Source organism: Canis lupus, chromosome 7 (assembly GCF_048164855.1).
Source record: "Canis lupus baileyi chromosome 7, mCanLup2.hap1, whole genome shotgun sequence".
Classification (NCBI taxonomy): Eukaryota; Metazoa; Chordata; class Mammalia; order Carnivora; family Canidae; genus Canis; species Canis lupus.
Window position 1 is genome coordinate 25,540,289 of NC_132844.1, and position 18,274 is coordinate 25,558,562.

The window sequence follows — 18,274 nt, forward strand, 5'->3', positions numbered from 1 at the left end:
TTATTAAGCATAGCTGTACAACTTGTTTCCTATGAATTTTAATTTTCTAAGATTTATTTTTAGAGAGAGAGAGAAAGGGGGGAGCGGGGGTGCAGGGAGGACAGAGGGAGAGGAAAAGCATCTCAAGCAGACTCCCCACTGAGCATGGTGGAGCCCAGGACTCTGGGATCGTGGCCTGAGCTGAAACCCACTAGTCAGACGCTTACCACTTAGAAGCACCACCTATGCATTACCACCTGAGCTATGACTTAATTGACTGGGTTTCTTTATAAGCAGATTTTTCAGAAGGGCTCAAGGTGCTTTTTTTTTTTTAAAGAAATTTTGACTTTTCAGATAAAATACCCTAGTAGTATCAAAAGGAGGTTTGAATCATTAGAAAATTAGCATGTTAAAAAAAAAAGAAAATTAGCATGTTTATGGGGGCACTGGAGTGGCTCAGTCCATTAACTGTGAGACTCTTGGTTTCCACCCAGGTCATGGTCTCATGGGTCCTGGGATTGAGCCCCACTCAGCTGCTTGAGATTCGCTCTCTCAAATCTGTTTAGAAGTAATATCAAAAGTCTTCATTTGAGAAATAAGGCAGTAACACCAGATTATTGAGTTCTGAATTTGAATTTTCCAAACATGGATACTACGGATGCAAGTGCATACATCAATTTTTATATGTGACAGTTCACATTAAAAAACAGCTGAGGGATCCCTGGGTGGCGCAGTGGTTTGGCGCCTGCCTTTGGCCTAGGGCGCGATCCTGGAGACCCGGGATCAAATCCCACATCGGGCTCCCGGTGCATGGAGCCTGCTTCTCCCTCTGCCTGAGTCTCTGCCTCTCTCTCTCTCTCTGTGACTATCATAAATAAATAAAAATTAAAAAAAAAAAAAAAAAAAACAGCTGAGCAGGTGAAACAAACATACCAGTTTACAACTTCTCCTGTGGATTAATCTAGTCCTATGTAATGTCATTGCTCCATTATTTGCTTTAACCAGATCATGATTTGTAATTAGGTAATATGGTTACAAAGTAAACTGCATTTATTTCATCCCTGGAGTTTTCTTGATTGAGTGCTTTATTTTTGAAATTTTATAACTTAAGCAGGATATATCTTAGTGTTGAATTTTCCAAATTATATTTTCCTGACATAGTAATTTATTTTGACTTGTAGATATAGTTTTTTAAGATTTTATTTGAGAGAGAGAGCACGTGAGTGCGCACACAAGCAAGGGGAGAGCAAGAAGCAGGCTCTCTGCTCAGCAGGGCTCCTAATGCAGGGCTCCTTCCCAGGATGCTGGGATCTTGACCTGGGCCAAAGGCAGATGCTTAACTGACTGAGCCACCCAGGCACCACTCATTTTTTTCTTTTTTATTTATTTTTTTTAAGATTTTATTTATTTATTCATGAGAGACACAGAGAGAGAGGCAGAGACAGACAGAGGGAGAAGCAGGCTCCATGCAGGGAACCCGATGTGGGACTCGATCCCGGGTCTCCAGGATCACGCCCTGAGCTGAAGGTAGACGCTTAACTGCTGAGCCACCCAGGCATCCTTGGTTTTTCTTTTATTAATAAAATATTTAACCATGGAGAAAAATATAGTTAATATGTACCCATCACTCAGCTTAAATAAACTGTTACTATTTATTTTTTTTAGATTTTATTTATTTATTTGACAGGGAGAGCACAAACAGGGGGAGCAGCAGGCAGAGGGAGAAGCAGGCTCCCCGCTGATCAGGGAGCCGGACATGGGACCCGATCCCAAGACCCTGGGATCACAGCCCCAGTGGAAGGCAGATGCTTAACCAACTGAGCCACCCAGGTGCCCCAAGAAATAAATTGTTACTATTTAAATCTCTTGGGTACCCATCTCTGTCTGCAAACTCTTTCCTCGCTTGTGAGGTTTTGTGTTTATTATATCTGTGTATGTCACTTAACTACCTATGAATATATTCCTAAATAGTATTATTTTTCAAGTTATTTAATGTAAAAAAAAAAGTTATTTAATGTAAGAGGTATTAAAAAAAAAGAGGTAGTCAAACTGTAATCATCCTTCTGCAACTTGGGTTTTTTATTTCTTAGCTTCAAGTTTCTAAAAAAGATATGCCCATAATGATGCACGGAAATCCAGTTCTTTCGTTTTACTGTTGTGTGTCATTGCAGCAATATACCACAATTTACATTTGGTTCCTTATCTCAGGGAAATTTTCCCTTTTATTGACTATTATGTCCTCCCATCCCATTGGTCACACCTCTGGTTCCAGCTGCCACTTGTATGACCAGTTTCACAGGTGCTTCCAATCACTTATTGTTAATAACACCTCATCTAATCTAAAAGCCTGCTGGTTCCAGCCTATACTCAGCTCAAATGTGGCAGTTAACACTGTCAAGGACAGGTCTCAATCAATGGGTAATGGGGGTTCCTGCCTCCTATATTTGGATAGACAATTTTGGTAGACCTTATTTGTGCTTCTTAGGAGGCACCATGGAAATTAAGCCCCCATTGTTTATAGCGGTAACCTTGACAGCACAATCTTAACTTTTGCTCCTTCCTTCTCAAGCTTCTCAGTCTATCACTTATGCCCTCAGGAATCACCACCTCCCAAATAAACTACCTGCACAAAGTTGTTTCTCAGGCCTTGCTTTTGGGGGAGCCAAGATCTGTTTCTATGAATACTTTTTATTTTTCTTGCGTTTTGTTGCTTCATCTCTATAGCTTCTGATGAAAAGAGACCAAGAAGCCCTGCTACACAAGACTGTTCCACTCTGCTTCAGAATCTTTTGCATCTTTCCTTGGGCTATCACTTTTTGAAGAGTATAGCTTTGGGTTTTGTCTCTTTATCTTTATGGTATATGCTACTAGAGAACCATTGTACTTATCTTCCTGTCTGCTTGCTTCTTTCCTGCTCTTCCTTTTATGTTTTAGGAACACCAATTATCATAAGGTTGGATTATCTTGTACCCAATTTTATTTATCTTTCTCTGATTACTTCCAATTTATGTTTTTAAAAATTTGTCGGGTGCCTGGGTGGCTCAGTGGTTGAGCATCTGCCTTCAGCCCAGGGCGTGATCCCCGGGTCCTGGGATCGAGTCCCACATCAAGGTCCCTGCGGGGAGCCTGCTTCTCCCTCTGCCTATGTCTCTGCTTCTCTCTCTGCATCTCTCATGAATAAATAAATAAAATCTTAAAAAAAAAATTGGGGAATGTGTTGTGTTTCCATTGGAGAGAACTTTACTGTGCTGCCATAGAATCTTCACTTCTGAAAAATACTGGAATTCGCTGCCCTTTTTTTTTTTTTTTTTTTTAATTTTACTCAACCACTGAGCCACCCAGGAATCCGGACTTCTCTGTTTTATTCTTTCTCTCCCACAGCTCGGAGGCATCTCCCTCCAGTCATATATAAAAAAATGATGGGATTCATTTTTTTCTCTCCAGATTGGGGTATTGGTAAGAATTGTTAAAAAAAAAAAATTGTTAAGTTAGGAAGTTAGGAGCCTTACCAAACAGGGCTGCTCCCTTCCTCATTAGAAACTGCTGTTTGTGTCCTTGGCTATCACTTTTGAAGTTTCTGACTTTGAACTATGCCTATCCTGTATATTTGTTGCTGGAGAATTAACCAATCTGTGTGTTTATTACCTATCTTCCTTTCTTTCTCCTCTCTGTTCTTCCACCTTTTTCATTTTAGTTTGATAATGGGTTGGAGGTGGGAGATTATGTAAAGAAGATTTTTTTTTTTTTTTTTTTTTTGTAAAGAAGATTTCATTCCACTACTTCATCCCAGAGTCTTTCTAGGTTTTTAATTTGTTTTTAATTATGGGAAAATTATACAACATGAAATTTACAATTTTAACTATTTTTAAATGTGCAGTTCAATGGCATTAAGTCCATTAACATTGTTATGCAACTATTCACCACCAACCCTATCCATAACTCTTCATTTGTAAAACTGTAACTCTGTGCCCATTATAAACAGTGATTCCATTTCTCCTTTTCCCTCAGTCTCTCTATTTTGGTTTTTTAATTTACATCATATAAAAATGTTTCTGTGCCTTTGGAAAACTGCTATTGAGGATATTTTCTAATTTGGTCTTTAAATCTTTGTGAATATAACTTAGTCTTAGAATCTACTTTCGGAAAAAATTTGTTGCCAGGCAGCGCTGTGCTATGTAGTTAGCTTCCTTTTGTACTTGGTTGCCAAAAAACACAGTAGCTATCTTTACCTTGGGTTCTCTGGTATGATTTTATACTTCCATTTTATTTTTATGTGTTAAATCTTTTCAGAGCCTTTTTTTTTTTTGGAGCAAATGAGATATAATAAAAGAAACAATTTTTAAAAGATTTTACTTATTTGAGAAAGGGAAAGAACGAGGATGAGAGAGAGAGAGCACACACAGGAGTTGCAGGGGTGGGGGCAGAGGGTGCAGAGGGAGAGGAAGAAGTGGACTCCCCTGCTAAGCGGGGAATCTTTGCATGGGGCTCAGTTCTCTGATCTCAGGATCATGACCTGAACTGAAGGCAGACACTTAACTGAACCACCTAGGCACCCCAGAAATAAGCAGTTTTTAAGTGGCTTTTTATATTAGAAACAGATTTTTTTTGTGTGTTGTTCAGTTTAATGTAATCATAACTGAAGTTCAAAACTTCTTTGTCAGCTGGAAAGCTTTAAAATTGACCTATAGAACTAAGTTTTTGTTTGTTTTTGTTTTTTTCCAGCAGACTGTAGTTATATTTAAGTTAGGTAGAAAATCTTAGTGGTTATGGTAAGTTTTTGAGACATTATGTTCAAAATAAAACCTTAATTTTAAAGGAAGGAAATAATATTTATTACATGCTTATTATGTAACACATTTTTCTTGATCCTCACAAGAGCCCTAGTTTCTTGTTTAATAGATACCTCCATTTTTCATATGTGAAAACTTAAGCTCATTTATATAAAATGATTTTCCTGTGGACTCCTAGCTAGTAAAAATGGAACTGGAATTTGAATCTTTTTTTTTCCCCCTAAATTACAATAGAACCTTTATTATTGTTGCACTTGTATTGACAAGAATACTTCATGGTATAAAAACATGAACTATTACAGCCTTTATTCTTTAAATGGTTTGGAAATGTTTATCCACTCCTATGCAAATGGCCTAAGGAAATAACCTTTTTGTAGGGGCTGTAGTAATGTAGTTCCTAAGACTATAATTTTTTTTTTAAGATTTATTTATTTATGATAGACATATATAGAGAGAGAGAGAGAGAGAGGCAGAGACACAGGAGGAGGGAGAAGCAGGCTCCATGCCGGGAGCCCGACGTGGGACTTGATCCCAGAACTCGCGCCCTAGGCCAAAGGCAGGCGGTAAACCGCTGAGCCACCCAGAGATCCCCAAGATTTTTGTTTTAAAGATTTTATTTATTTATTCATAGAGATGCAGAGAGAGAGAGAAGCAGAGACACAGGCAGAGGGAGAAGCAGCCTCCATGCAGAGCCTGACAGAGCCTCCAGGATCACGCCCTGGGCTGCAGGTGGCGCTAAACTGCTGTGCCACCGGGGCTGCCCTAAGACTAGAATTGAAAAATAAAGACTGTAATCTGAGATTTAAATTTAAAAATCAAATATATTATGGGGTGCCTGGGTGGCTTAGTTGTTTGGGCATCTGACTCTGGGTTTCTGCTTAGGTCATGATCTCAGGGTCCTGGTGATGGAGCCTCCAGCGAAGCTTTGTGCCAGGCTTGGAGCCTCCTTAAGATTCTCTCTCCCTTATAGTTTTGGGTTTTCCAGAATCTCAGGTAAATAAAATCATGTACTATATAGCCTTTTGGATCAGGTTTTTGTGATTTCGAGTGCATTCAAGGTTCATTTAAGTTGTTAAGTATCTGAATGCTCTTTTTATTGATGAGTAGTATTGAATCTGGTAAAATTATTAACAATCTTGCTCTGTTTTGGTTCTTATTTATTTAATGTTTAGCTTTCCAGAGTGTTGGATCTTCCACCAGAAAACTTAATCAAGTCAATATCTGCAGTTCCAATTTCCAGAAAAGAGTTAAGTATTTGAAACAACTTAAAATGTTGCTGACTTTGTTAATATGCAAAAAAAAAAAAAACAACAAAAACAAACAAAAAAAACCTTCAATTTACAGAATAGACCTTGAAAGCCGTAAAATATGATGTAACATATTATTCCCATTGACTCAAATAATAAAATTAGAATCTGTGTTTTACCTACTCTGACACGGCACATTAAATTAGTACTCTGATGTTGTTTGACGTTTATGCTGTTAATGATAATTATGGGAAAGTTTTTAAGAAAAATTAGGAACGAGATCAAAATTTAATTCTGTAACAGCAAATAAAAGGACTAAGAGTGCAGTTAGAATTTCAGGGGTTTTGAGGGGATTTTAAAGATTACACACCTATCTGATGTTTGAATACTTAGTATTATATTTACCTGCTAGGTTTTTTGTGGTTTGGGGTTTTTGTTTGTTTGTTTGTTTCTATTTGAGGACTCCCAGTAATAGAAAACTGTTGGTTACATACACCCCATAGTTGCTTTCCTGGCTACAGGAAGATACCTATCTCTCCATGAGTTTGGTCCTTCTAATTGATACTTCTTTACCATTTGGCTAGAAAAACTTCAGTACTTGGGTAAAATGCCCTCTTGGTCAATTAATAATGACAAGAAATTAGCTGCATAGTATGCATTTAAGCCCTAAGCTTTGGAAAGATATAATTATCAGTACCATTATGTCCTAATATTTTGTCTCCTTAATTCTTGTCAAGATTTTAAGATAGGGTAGGATGAATATTACTGTTCTCAGAATAGGACAAAGAGGTAAGTGGAAGAGAAAGGCTACATGTGTGGCCTTGTTGAAAGAAAGTATCTTTAAAGTGACCTACTACTTACTTTATGTTGAGTTCTAAGAATAAAGGCAACCACAGACCAAGGGGATCTTATCATTACACACTCTTAATGTAATATTCCAAGCCAGTTACCTATTTCATGAAATCTGTAAATGGCATTTTGAATAATGATGAAACTGATTGTTTATTTTATGTTTCAGAGGCCTTTAATAAGCTGAACAATCTAGGACCCTATTTTGAAAAAAATGTTCTTTACCTGCCAGGAGCTCCTTTGGGCAATTCTACTTTAATGATACTATACTTCACTATATCTTTGGTTTATAGAATATAAATATTGAGGAGGATCTCAAAACTTTTCTAGGCTACAAGTCTAAAATTCTGCTTATTAAATTGATTTAAAATAAAAAGAATCTCTAGTGCCTTGGCATAATAAACTCAGACATCCTTTACAGTATAAAAATGACACCTAACTGTTCTGTATTTCTCACTTTATTCTAAAGTGCTATTAAGTGCCAGGAGAATTTTTTTGTTGTTGTCAATATGGTTTACTTAATGTCCTATGAATCAGTTTAGGTTTCCTAATTATCGATAATATTTTCAACTATGGTGGAATTCCTATTTAATACTGGTCATAGTAGACAGGATCAATGACTTTATTAGCCAGTAATACTCAAGTCTATGGATTTCACTCTAACATCACAACAATTCCTCAAAAGTAGTGGAAAAGTAGCTATTGTTTTTTCAACTTTTTTTTTTTTTTCTGAACAATAGTAGAGGGAATAGTTTATGGAACCCCTATGTGCCATCACTCACTGTCATTGGCACATAGCCAGTTTTTCATCTGTACCCCTACCTACTGTCTTTCTTCACAGTGGATTATTTTGACAGCTATATTAATTTTTCTATCACAAAAGCAAAACATAATCTTAAGGAAATTCAGGAAAATATAGAAGAATAAGGAAAAAATCTCCAATATGTTAGCAAGTTGGTGTACTTTCCATATTTCTTTTTGAATGTGTCTTACAGCTTTTAAAAACATGTAACTAACACTAGGGGCACCTGAGTGTCTCAGTCGATTGAGCGTCCCACTCGATTTCAGCTCAGGTTGTGATCTTGGAATGCTAAGGTCAGGCCCCATGTCGGGCTCCAGGCTGAGTGTGAAGCCTACTTGTGATTCTTGCTCTCTCCCTTTCCCCTCCCCCCCGCCTTTCTAAAAAAATAAACGATAAACATACCTATAAAACTACCATATGCATGATTTTTGAACCCTTTACCCCTTGACATCATTCTTTTTTGGTAAATATCACTTTTAACAATGGCTAAATAATACTATCATGGTCCTCTCTTAATAGACATTTAGATTGATTTGTTTGACTTTTTATATAATTTACGTTCAGCAATTACTTCTTTAAATAGACAAAGCAAAAGTTCTTTGTAGATATATAACTAAAGCTTCTTAAAAGGAAAAAATGGAAAGTAGGTCAAGTCTGATTGATCCACCTTCCTGAAGCATTTATTTCTCTTTTGGTCCTTTCTTGCTGACAGATAACTCTGCATTATAATTTCAGAATTCATTTTTGAAATATTCCTAATTTAATAAATTGGTGTTAATTGTTAATAGACTAAAAGGGTGATTTTTTTTTTAGATTTGTCCTTCTTCCACTGAACAAATTAGAAATATTTGTGATTCTATAGAGATAAAATTTTTTAATTGAAATGCATTCGTTTATTATTCATGTCTATAATAAAATCACAGATGCCTCCTATGATATATATTTTTTATTTATCTATAGAAAATCATGTGACTTCCTTGTGTTTCCTGGATGTTTGAGAGCCATCCTGTAGGGTTATGACCATATTATACTTTGTGTAAGGTATTCGAGCTGTCAAAAATTTAATCTTTGGTATATTCAAATCTGTATTATTTCAATTAATATTGTTATTGCTCTTATTTTTAATTTAATTTAAAAAAATCTTTGTGTGTTCATATCTTATTCCCACTTTGTTAAACTAATTTCTTCAGCTTCCAACATTATTGGCACAAGTACTTGGATATACTACCAAAGTCCTTTGTTAAGAGTAATATAATAAATACATTAAAAACTTATGTAAATTTCCATAATTAAAGTTAATCTTTAAGAAATTGAATTGTCATGTAAAAATTGAATTGTCATGCCCCTGGGACTCGGGCCTATTTAACATTTTTATTTAACATCGGAACTAGGATTAGTATTATTTAACCAGGACTTAATTTCCCAGCAATACTATGAAGTGAGTGCCATTACCATCACCATTTTACTAAGGTACAAGAGAGGTTAAGCAAAATATCCAAGATCACACAGACACTGATTAATAGATGTACTTGGGTCAGTAGATGACTTTGAATTGGTAAATATAATCCACAGTAGGCTAATAGATAATATATTAAGGCTCAAGAAAATAATTTTTCTTTAATATTTTTTTCTGAGAGAGAGCACAAGAGCAGGGTGGCAGCGGTAAGGGAGGGCACAGAAGGAGCAGAAGAGAATCTCAAGCAGGCTTCATGCTCAGCTCAGAGACCAACTTGGCGCTCAATCCCAGGACCCTGAGATCATGACCTGAGCCAAAATCAAGAGTCCAATACCCTGCCAACTGACCCACCTAGGTGCCCCAAGGCTCAAGAAAATTCCTAGTGGTCTTTGTTGACTAGGTGGATTAATGTGATATGAAACAGATATCACAGGGTATTTTAGGCATGTCCCTGAATTTCAAGAGTGATAAGTATGAGATCATTCTAAAATATATCCTTATGTGCCAGTGACACTGGTATGAAAAGACAGTGGTTTAGTCCACTTATTGTGCCTATAGAATGTCATTCTCTAGTCCTTATAAAATGTTAGAAGATGTCCCAGTATGGGTAATTATATAGATGTTTGACCATCCCTGGGTGGCGCAGCGGTTTAGCGCCTGTCTTTGGCCCAGGGCGCGATCCTGGAGACCCCGGATCGAATCCCACGTCCGGCTCCCAGTGCATGGAGCCTGCTTCTCCCTCTGCCTGTGTCTCTGCCTCTCTCTCTCTGTGTGTGACTATCATAAATAAATAAAAATTTAAAAAAATAAATAAATAAAATAAAATTTGTAGTATACTTTGAACTACCTATCTCACAGAGAGATTATAAATCTACAATTAGGTAATAGAAGAGGAAGAACTTTAGAAGACAGTTCTAAATAAATACAAGGTGATATTTCTAGTTTCTTTGCTTTATATTTTGCTGATAAAATTGTATCGATGTGGAGAATGCATAGTGGTGAGCCTATGTTGTTGTTGTTACACTAGTAATATTTCAAGGTACAATAGCTTTTTCCTATTTCAATTTCTATCTATAGAGAAGTTGCTGATTTTCAGCTTTCTGTGGATTCTCTATTGGAAAACAACAATGACCATTCAAGACCAGATACTCAAGTTCAAGCCAGGAAACTGGCAGAGAAGGTACTTCAGCACTATTATGTTTTTTAGACATTATAACAAATTTACTATTTTAAAGAAGAAAAAACTCCACAGATTATCTTAGACATAATAATGAATTTAATAGTGTTTTTTTGTTCAAGGCACCTTGGAAAATACAATTTAAATTCATTTTAGCCATGTACTATAAGGTCAAGATGATTTTTCAAATTAGTATAAAGCATTCCTCTTGAGCTGACATTGTTCAATTTTTTGATTAACTACTCACAGGAGGACTGAAGTGTTAATTAAATTTACAGATTGAAGCTGGATGGACTTCTGAATTTAAGAGCACAAGCTTGATAAATTAGAGCACTGGGTTGCAATTTTTAAAATGAGTTTCTGAGAAGATGAGCATTAAAATATGAGGAAAAAATGATTAGATGTAAATAGAATCATGATTGCAGAGAAGTGGCTAGATGATTTAATAAACCTCTTTCATTTTTAATTTCTCTGATGGGTTTGGTATCTAAAAGAAGAGTTGAAAGGATTGTAGAGAATGACAAAATCTAAATTATTAGCATAATACCATCAAAAACTAGTTTTTTAAACAGGGTTATTACATGTGGCATGGAGGCTTCTGGGCACACTGAAGGATTGAAACAATGAAAGTCATTGTTATAGAAAAAGATGGGTGAAAAGTATCAAAGAGCTTTGGTAGCTTAGTAAATATTTGATCAGAAAATCAACCCAGATTTTTATCAGGAAGTATACCAGGAGTAGAATTTTTCTAATTACAGTATTTAGTCTCTTTCTTCCATCTCCTATGAGTTCTCAAAAATACAGACTAGAGGCTCTTCGGTGACAACAGCTATCTTTTCAAGTTTCATGGGTATATCAGGTGCTTAGAAATCTAGTTGGTTAAAATTTTGAGGTATATTCACTGAAGTGAAAGTATTTAAATGATTTCCATTTTATGTGTTGGTACAAGTGCTTCTGCATAGGGCCTGACAAAATGACATGTTCTGTGGCTCTTGTGCAAGGTGGATGAGAAAAAAACAATTCACTGCATGTCAGGGCACATAAGGTGGGGGTGAAGTGATGTTGGCTTCCTTCCATGTTAGATGGAGAATTTGAAGTGAGGGAATGGGAAAAAGGAAAAGATTCTGAATATAGATTAGTGTTCTAGTCCAGAAAAGAAGGAAATCTGCCGTTTACCCAAATAGAATGATAGAATTGAACAGATTGGCCTAAGGCCCATGTCCAGATATGATGACTAAGAGACATGATGCACCTGCTACCTTTGAACTCCAATTTGATAGTATTAAAATTACAAATTTCATTATGCTTATTTTATAACCTACTATTTTACTTGATTTATATCTTTTCAGCTGAAATGTGATTCAGTGGTAAGTGAAATCAGCACTGGTCAAGGGACTGTAAATTTCAAAATTAACAGAGAACTATTAACAAAGGTAAGAATGGGTTATGTTCCAGCTCAGTTCCTTTACTCACTCTGATTTAGTGACAGTGATTTTCCTCTAGTTCTTAAACTTCACCTCCTCTTTCCTCAAAACCTTGCATACTCTGACCGCCCTTCCTGGAGTACCACCCCAAGTTAACTCCTCCTTACCATCAGTTCTTGATATTTTCTGGGCTGTGCCTTTCTGTCCCCTTCATTTATGTGCTTTACTAGCAGTGGGTATCTCTCCTTCAGAGAACTCACCATAGTTACTATTTTACATTCTTATTTGATTAATGCCTTTTGCCCTTTAAACTCTAACTTCCTTTATGGCTTATAGCATCTCTTTTTCTCACTCTTGGATCCCCAGTTCCTAGCACTGTGCCTGGCATGCAGTAGGTGTAAGATAATTTGTTGAGTGAGTTAATGGACTCTGTATTGAATATTAGAAAGTACTGCAGGTTTCAGCTCTCTGGGAGGCTGTAATCTGTTGAAAGCATGAGATTTATACAGAAGAAACCATCATAAGATAGCATATTCTCTTAATAAAACAATAAATATTTTTTTTAAAAAAAGTAGATTGATACAATAAGCATAAGAAAGATCAGAAGACTCAGGATGGCCTGAAGGAGTTGGGGAAATGACATAATTGAATTGGGTCTCATTGAAGATTGCAGAGGAAAGGTAATCCTGGGTAGGCAATGGTATGAGATCTTTTGTTGAGAGTTTCATCTCAATCGGACTTTAAGATTTATGCTTTAGTCAGTATATTTTGTTTTTTTTTAAAGAGTTTGTTTATTTATTCATGAGAGACCCAGAGAGAGAGGCAGAGACACAGGCAGAAGCAAGCTCCATGCAGGGAACCCAATGTGGGACTCAATCCCAGGACTCTAGGATCATGCCCTGGGCTGAAGGCAGGCGCTAAACCTCTGAGCCACCCAGGTGTGCCTGTGGTTTTGTTTTGTTTTGTTTTGTTTTTAAGAAATATATACTGGTATTGAGTTGCTCAGGCTTAGTAATGCTGCAGTCTTAAATTGAAAATAACTATAAAACCAAAATTTTTAATAATATAATTTCTTGCCAAGGTTATGTAGTTTATAGGCATTTACCCATCAGCTCTATAATTCTTCCAAAGGAGAGTTAGTGTTACATGTTTGTCTCTCTAGATCCTTGAACTTTTTCTTTTATCTTTTTTCCACTCTTACTTCAAGGTAAATTAGTTAACCAGAATCAGCCACAGAACAAGAAGAATCTTTTGAGCTTGTTAAAAGGTGTCTATAACCTGTTGGGTTCTTGATAACATTTCATGCCAATTTAGTAAACCAGTGACTCTAATTTACTATTTCTAAATCAGTACTCTTCTTCCAATTACAGTCTCAATTTTTTTTTTTTTTTTTACAGTCTCAATTTTTTAAAAAAGACTTTTTTTGGGATGCCTGGGTAGCTCAGTGGTTGAGCATCTGCCTTTGGCTCAGGCTTGATCCCTGATTCCCGGGTTTAAGTCCCCCATCAGGCTCGTTGTATGGAAACTGCTTCTCCCTCTGCCTATGTGTCTGCCTCTCTGTCTGTGTCTCTCATGAATAAAAAAAATATATTTTTAAAATAAAATAAAATGGCTTTATTTATATAGGGCACCTGGGTGGCTCAGTTGGTTAAGTGTCTGCTTCAGCTCAGGTCATAATCCCAGGGTCCTGAGATTGACCCCTACATGGGGGCTCCCTGACTTAGCAGGAAGTCTGCTTCTCCCTCTCCTGCTCCCCCTGCTTGTCCTCTCTGTCTCTCTCTCAAATAAATACAATCCTTAAAAAAATTTTTATTAGACAGAGATTGCATGCATGTATACAAGTGAGGGAGAGGGGCCAAGGGAGACAGAGAAGCAGACTCCTCACTGAGCAGGGGGCTTGACTCTGGGCTTGATCTCAGGATCCTGAGTACATGACCTGAGCTGAAATCAGGCACTTACCCAATGGAGTCACCCAGGTGCCCCAATGGTCTCAATATTTATAAGCAGAAATGCAACTCGCCAGAGTTGGAAACTGCTTCATAGGCAACAGTATTTTACTTCTTTTATTTTCCCTGAGATCGGAAAATGCGTTGTTAGATGGAGTTTGCCTTTACAGCCAACTTAACTGAAAGAAATGTGGTTTATGTATCAAGTAAAGTATGTGTTTACTTAATAATTTAAAATTTCAATGGCCATGAATTTGCATGCTTTATTACAGTGAACAAACTATGAGATTTTCTCTGATTTAAGAATGCACACTAGCTTGCTTATTAAAAATATTCCCAAATCCTTCTCAATTGGCGATAGAGGGACAAGATTTAGGGCTTTGAGGTCCAGCTTCTCTTTGTCACCTAGAAATCTTCCCTTCATTGTAGCCTTGAGGGTCAGGATGTTAGTTGATTTTAAGGTAACAAGCAGATTGCTGACAGTATCCCTGCTCAATGTCACAGTAAAGATACATCCTAAACTAGTGAACACCCATAGTCAGAAAAAGGGGTATTGAATATGCCTATGTTATAAGTTATGGTTTTTTAATGATAACTTCTAGGTCTGGCTCCATTATTTTCCGGCCTTGAACAACAGTTATTTACATGTCTATTGAATTTTTCAGATTATATCAACAAAAAAGTTCAACCCTTTGGGACCATTATTAATCGTATTTTTACATAGTAAAGTCATCAAGATTGACACGTAGCCAATGACCTGTGTCCAAAACTTACTTTTCAAGCAGAGAATTATGAATTTGTCATTGCTTACACATGTACAAACTTAGCCTTGCATAAAACGTTATCTGTTCATTCATTGCAATTGAATTATTAACATTGGCAGCACCAGGAATGATTAAATGTAAGCTTTTTTTATATATATATACAAAATAAATATAAGCTTAATTAGGATCACTAACTGTGGCAGTATAATGTCTTAATGTAAATCATCCTCAATGGTAGGAGACTAGAATGTGAAATTAAAAACAGTAGAAACTGCCAAATGCTAATTATTTTACTAACTGAGCTTAGGCCAGAAGGCACTAGATGCATTCAAGTCACATGTAATGCTAATTGGTTGAACATATGGAAGGAAGGAATGATTAAACACTTTTCAACTATTGACCAAAGAACAAATAGGTAGTAGTAGCTTCCTTAGAAGTCCTTATAAAAACATCTTACATTTTAACATACTTGTTGATGAATAGATGAGCCTCTAGCTTATTCATCTATTGGAATATCAAGGAACTTTACTAGCTTACTGGCATTCTATAGTTTTGTGTTCTTACTAATGTGATAAACTTTCTGTTGAGTATCTGCCAAAGAATATATTACTGAAATTTAAGGATAAAGTGGCATGGATTCTGCCCTCAAGGAGCTTATGATCTAAAAGAAAAGCATAAAAAAAAAACAGTATCAGTGTAATGTGTATTCAATGTGATAATGAGATGAATGATATAATGGAAGAATGTATAAGTTGCAATCCAGTGTAAAGAGGTACACAGGGCAGCCTGGGTGGCTCAGTGGTTTAGCGCCGCCTTCGGCCCAGGACCTAATCCTGGAGACCCAGGATCGAGTCCCACATCGGGCTCCCTGCATGGAGCCTGCTTCTCCATCTGCCTGTGTTTCTGCCTTTCTCTCTCTCTCTCTTTTTTAAAGATTTTATTTATTTATTCAAGAGAGATACACAGGGAGAGAGAGAGAGGCAGAGACACAGGCAGAGGGAGAAGCAGGCTCCATGTAGGGTGCCCGACGTGGGACTCGATCCCAGGTCTTCCAGGATCCAGCCCTGGCTGAAGGCAGCGCTAAACCACTGAGCCACTGGGGCTGCCCTCATTGAAGGATTTAAATAGAACATAGACTTCATGTACGTTATGGTGGCTTAGTGGTTGAGCGTTTGCCTCTGGCTCAGGTTGTGATCCTGGAATCCTAGGATCAAATTCCACATCAGGCCTCCTACTGGGAGCCTGCTTCTCCTTCTGCCTATGTTTCTGACTCTGTCTCTCATGAATGAATGAATGAATGAATGAATGAATAAATAAATAAATAAATAAATAAATCTTTTTGAAAAAATCTGTACATTATATAAGGAGATGGTTATGTATTAATGTTTTGTGGTTTTTATAGTGGTATGGCTGGCAGATGATGAGGGTCTATCCCTTCTGAAGCAGAAGGAATAACGTGAATGACACTTAGGAGATGGCATATGCAGTATTTGGTGATTAATAGGTGATTGATTATATAGGTTGAAGGAAAAGGGTAAATTTTAGGAACTCTTAGGTCTTTGACCTGGTTAGTCCAGTGGTGAGGGGGTAAAGTCTATGTAAATGGAGAATGCAAAAGGAAGAGAAGTATATTCCATTTGAACTGAGATGTCCAGTCTTGAGTTGACATACCAGGCTATAGCACAGGAGAAATTTTATTAGGTAAGTAGTAGTTGAAGTCTTAGGACTTTATGCCTAGAAGAAGTATAAAGTAAGGAGCTAGAAGCAAGAAAGGAGCACAGTATGGGGAGTCAGGTGGCAGGCAGTGGAAGAGGAGCCTGCAAAAGAAACGAAGAGGCAAAAATCAGTAGAATGCTATCATTACAACCAAGGAGGGAGGGTGATTGCAAGAAGAGTAGTCATTAGATAAGATGATGTTTTAAAAGTAGTCACCCCTGGGGAAGACGGGTTAGGACAGATGATCAAAAGGGACTTTAGACTTTTACTTTATCTTGTTTAATTTTTTTATTTTACAAAAAAACCTCACAAAATAATGTATTAAACAATTTAAGCATTCAGTGTCGTGTGGCATTTAAAATTTTGATTTTGAGAACACTTAGAGTGAAATAGAGAAAGAAGCTCTAGGTAGCAGATGGATCAGATTGTCAATGGAAGGTTTGGAAGTGAGGCATGTGAGATAGTCCTTTATTAAAGTTATTTTTTTATTTGTGCCAGAGATTTCAATGATCTGAGGGTTATTTGTTAAAGGAGAGTTTAACTTCCTGTGATTGCCTTTTGTGGAGTCTACTATCCATTACATAAAAAGGGATAGAAGGTGAAATAGATGGGTAGATGTTAACTTTAGAATAATCTGACTCTGAATTCCTCCTCAGTAATATTTACCTCCCTACCCAAAGGAGTCTTGTCAGCCATTGTCTTGGAGTAAATAATTAACATAATTAACATTTAATGGGTTCCTAGTGTATGACAGGCACTATTTTCTTTAATGGCTCTATATATTAATCCTTTCTCTCTGTGTCCTACTATATATAGTGTGAGTGAAAGGAGTATTACTTCCTCAGTGTCCTTGTGCAAGTACATACTGTTTCTGAACCTTAGTTTTTTACATCTATTAAATGGGAAATGTTGCACATTTTTTAACGTTGTGAGGCTTAAATATAACATTAAAGCATCTGGACTTTAACCTAGCACTTTGTAGATGCTTGTTAAAAGTATTGTTTTGCTGCCTTCTGCTACGTTCTCTGCCTTCTCCATTAAGTGACCCTCTTAACCAACTCTTTAGATAGTAAAATTCTTCACATCATAAACTACATTCTTAGGACTCAGAATCCAGTTTGTGAAGCAAAACCAAGATAAGAGTAAATAGCCTAGGACTGTAAATTCAAACCCCTCCACCAAAAAATAAATATATTTATAAATAAACACATCACATCATTAGCAAAAAATGAAGGATGAATTTTGTCAACTATGTAGTAGTACTGTGTGCATTTCTAAAAGTGAACCTGGATTTGTTCTGGTTGCTTCTGTTAGGTTTCCTTGTTTTTTATTTACATAGCCAGTTCGCATTTGAATTGCAGTTTTGTATTTGTTTTCTACCATTTCTTGTGATCCTTAGTATTACAAAAGTAGCGGCAGCATGCAATCATTAACACATTAGCTATGGAGTGAAAAAGGTTTTGCCACATGACTTACTAGCAGTATGACCAGACAATTTAACTTCTCTGTGCTTCTCTTTCCTCATTTGTAAAAATAATACTTGTCTCCTAAGGTTTGTTGTGAGGATTAAATGAGTTAATACGTAGAAATGCTCAGAACAGTGCCCGGCATAGAGTGCATTCAGTAAATACTAGATCCTCCTTCTGGTTTTGGTGTTACTATTTGCCATGGAACTTGCGGTGGTTACTTAACCTCTAAACTTCTGTTTCTTTATCTGGAAAATATCTATATCATCCATAAGAATGCATACATGTGATATATAAAAAAGGCACAGAGCCCCCATAGATGTTAGTTCTTATTATTACTGTTCTGACTAGCATTAGCAACAGGAGAAGGTGGTGGTGCTGACAATGCTGTAAAATTCTCAGTTCTGTAAATTAGAATGAGTAAATGAAGTAATTAAGAAAATTGCAATGTTTTCTGTGTCATTAAATCCCATGCCTTTTACTTTTCAGACAGTGCTGCAACAAGTAATCAAAGATGGCTCAAAATACGGATTAAAAAGTGAGCTTTTCTCTGGTCTTCCCCAGAAGAAGATCGTGGTTGAATTCAGGTGAGTGCCTGCTCATCTTATGTGTTGGTTAATCAAGGTGTCTGGGCAGGTGTTTTACCATTATCATCTAG

The 18,274-nt window shown here is 36.7% G+C and overlaps 1 protein-coding gene across 8 annotated transcripts in view; it reads left to right on the forward strand.

Annotated features, from left to right (window-relative positions):
- RARS2 (arginyl-tRNA synthetase 2, mitochondrial) overlaps positions 1-18,274 on the forward strand; it is a 53,281-nt gene that overhangs the window by 4,050 nt on the left and 30,957 nt on the right. For 4 of the 8 annotated variants that reach the window (XM_072832113.1, XM_072832110.1, XM_072832109.1 and 1 more), the window contains exons 2-5: positions 5,942-6,015; positions 10,201-10,303; positions 11,650-11,733; positions 18,106-18,203. In XM_072832113.1, the coding sequence (XP_072688214.1) occupies positions 5,942-6,015; positions 10,201-10,303; positions 11,650-11,733; positions 18,106-18,203 (359 nt within the window). Of the gene's footprint in view, positions 1-5,651; positions 5,763-5,941; positions 6,016-10,200; positions 10,304-11,649; positions 11,734-18,105; positions 18,204-18,274 lie in introns of all 8 variants that reach the window. The other 4 variants (XM_072832112.1, XM_072832116.1, XM_072832114.1 and 1 more) reach the window with 3 other exon arrangements.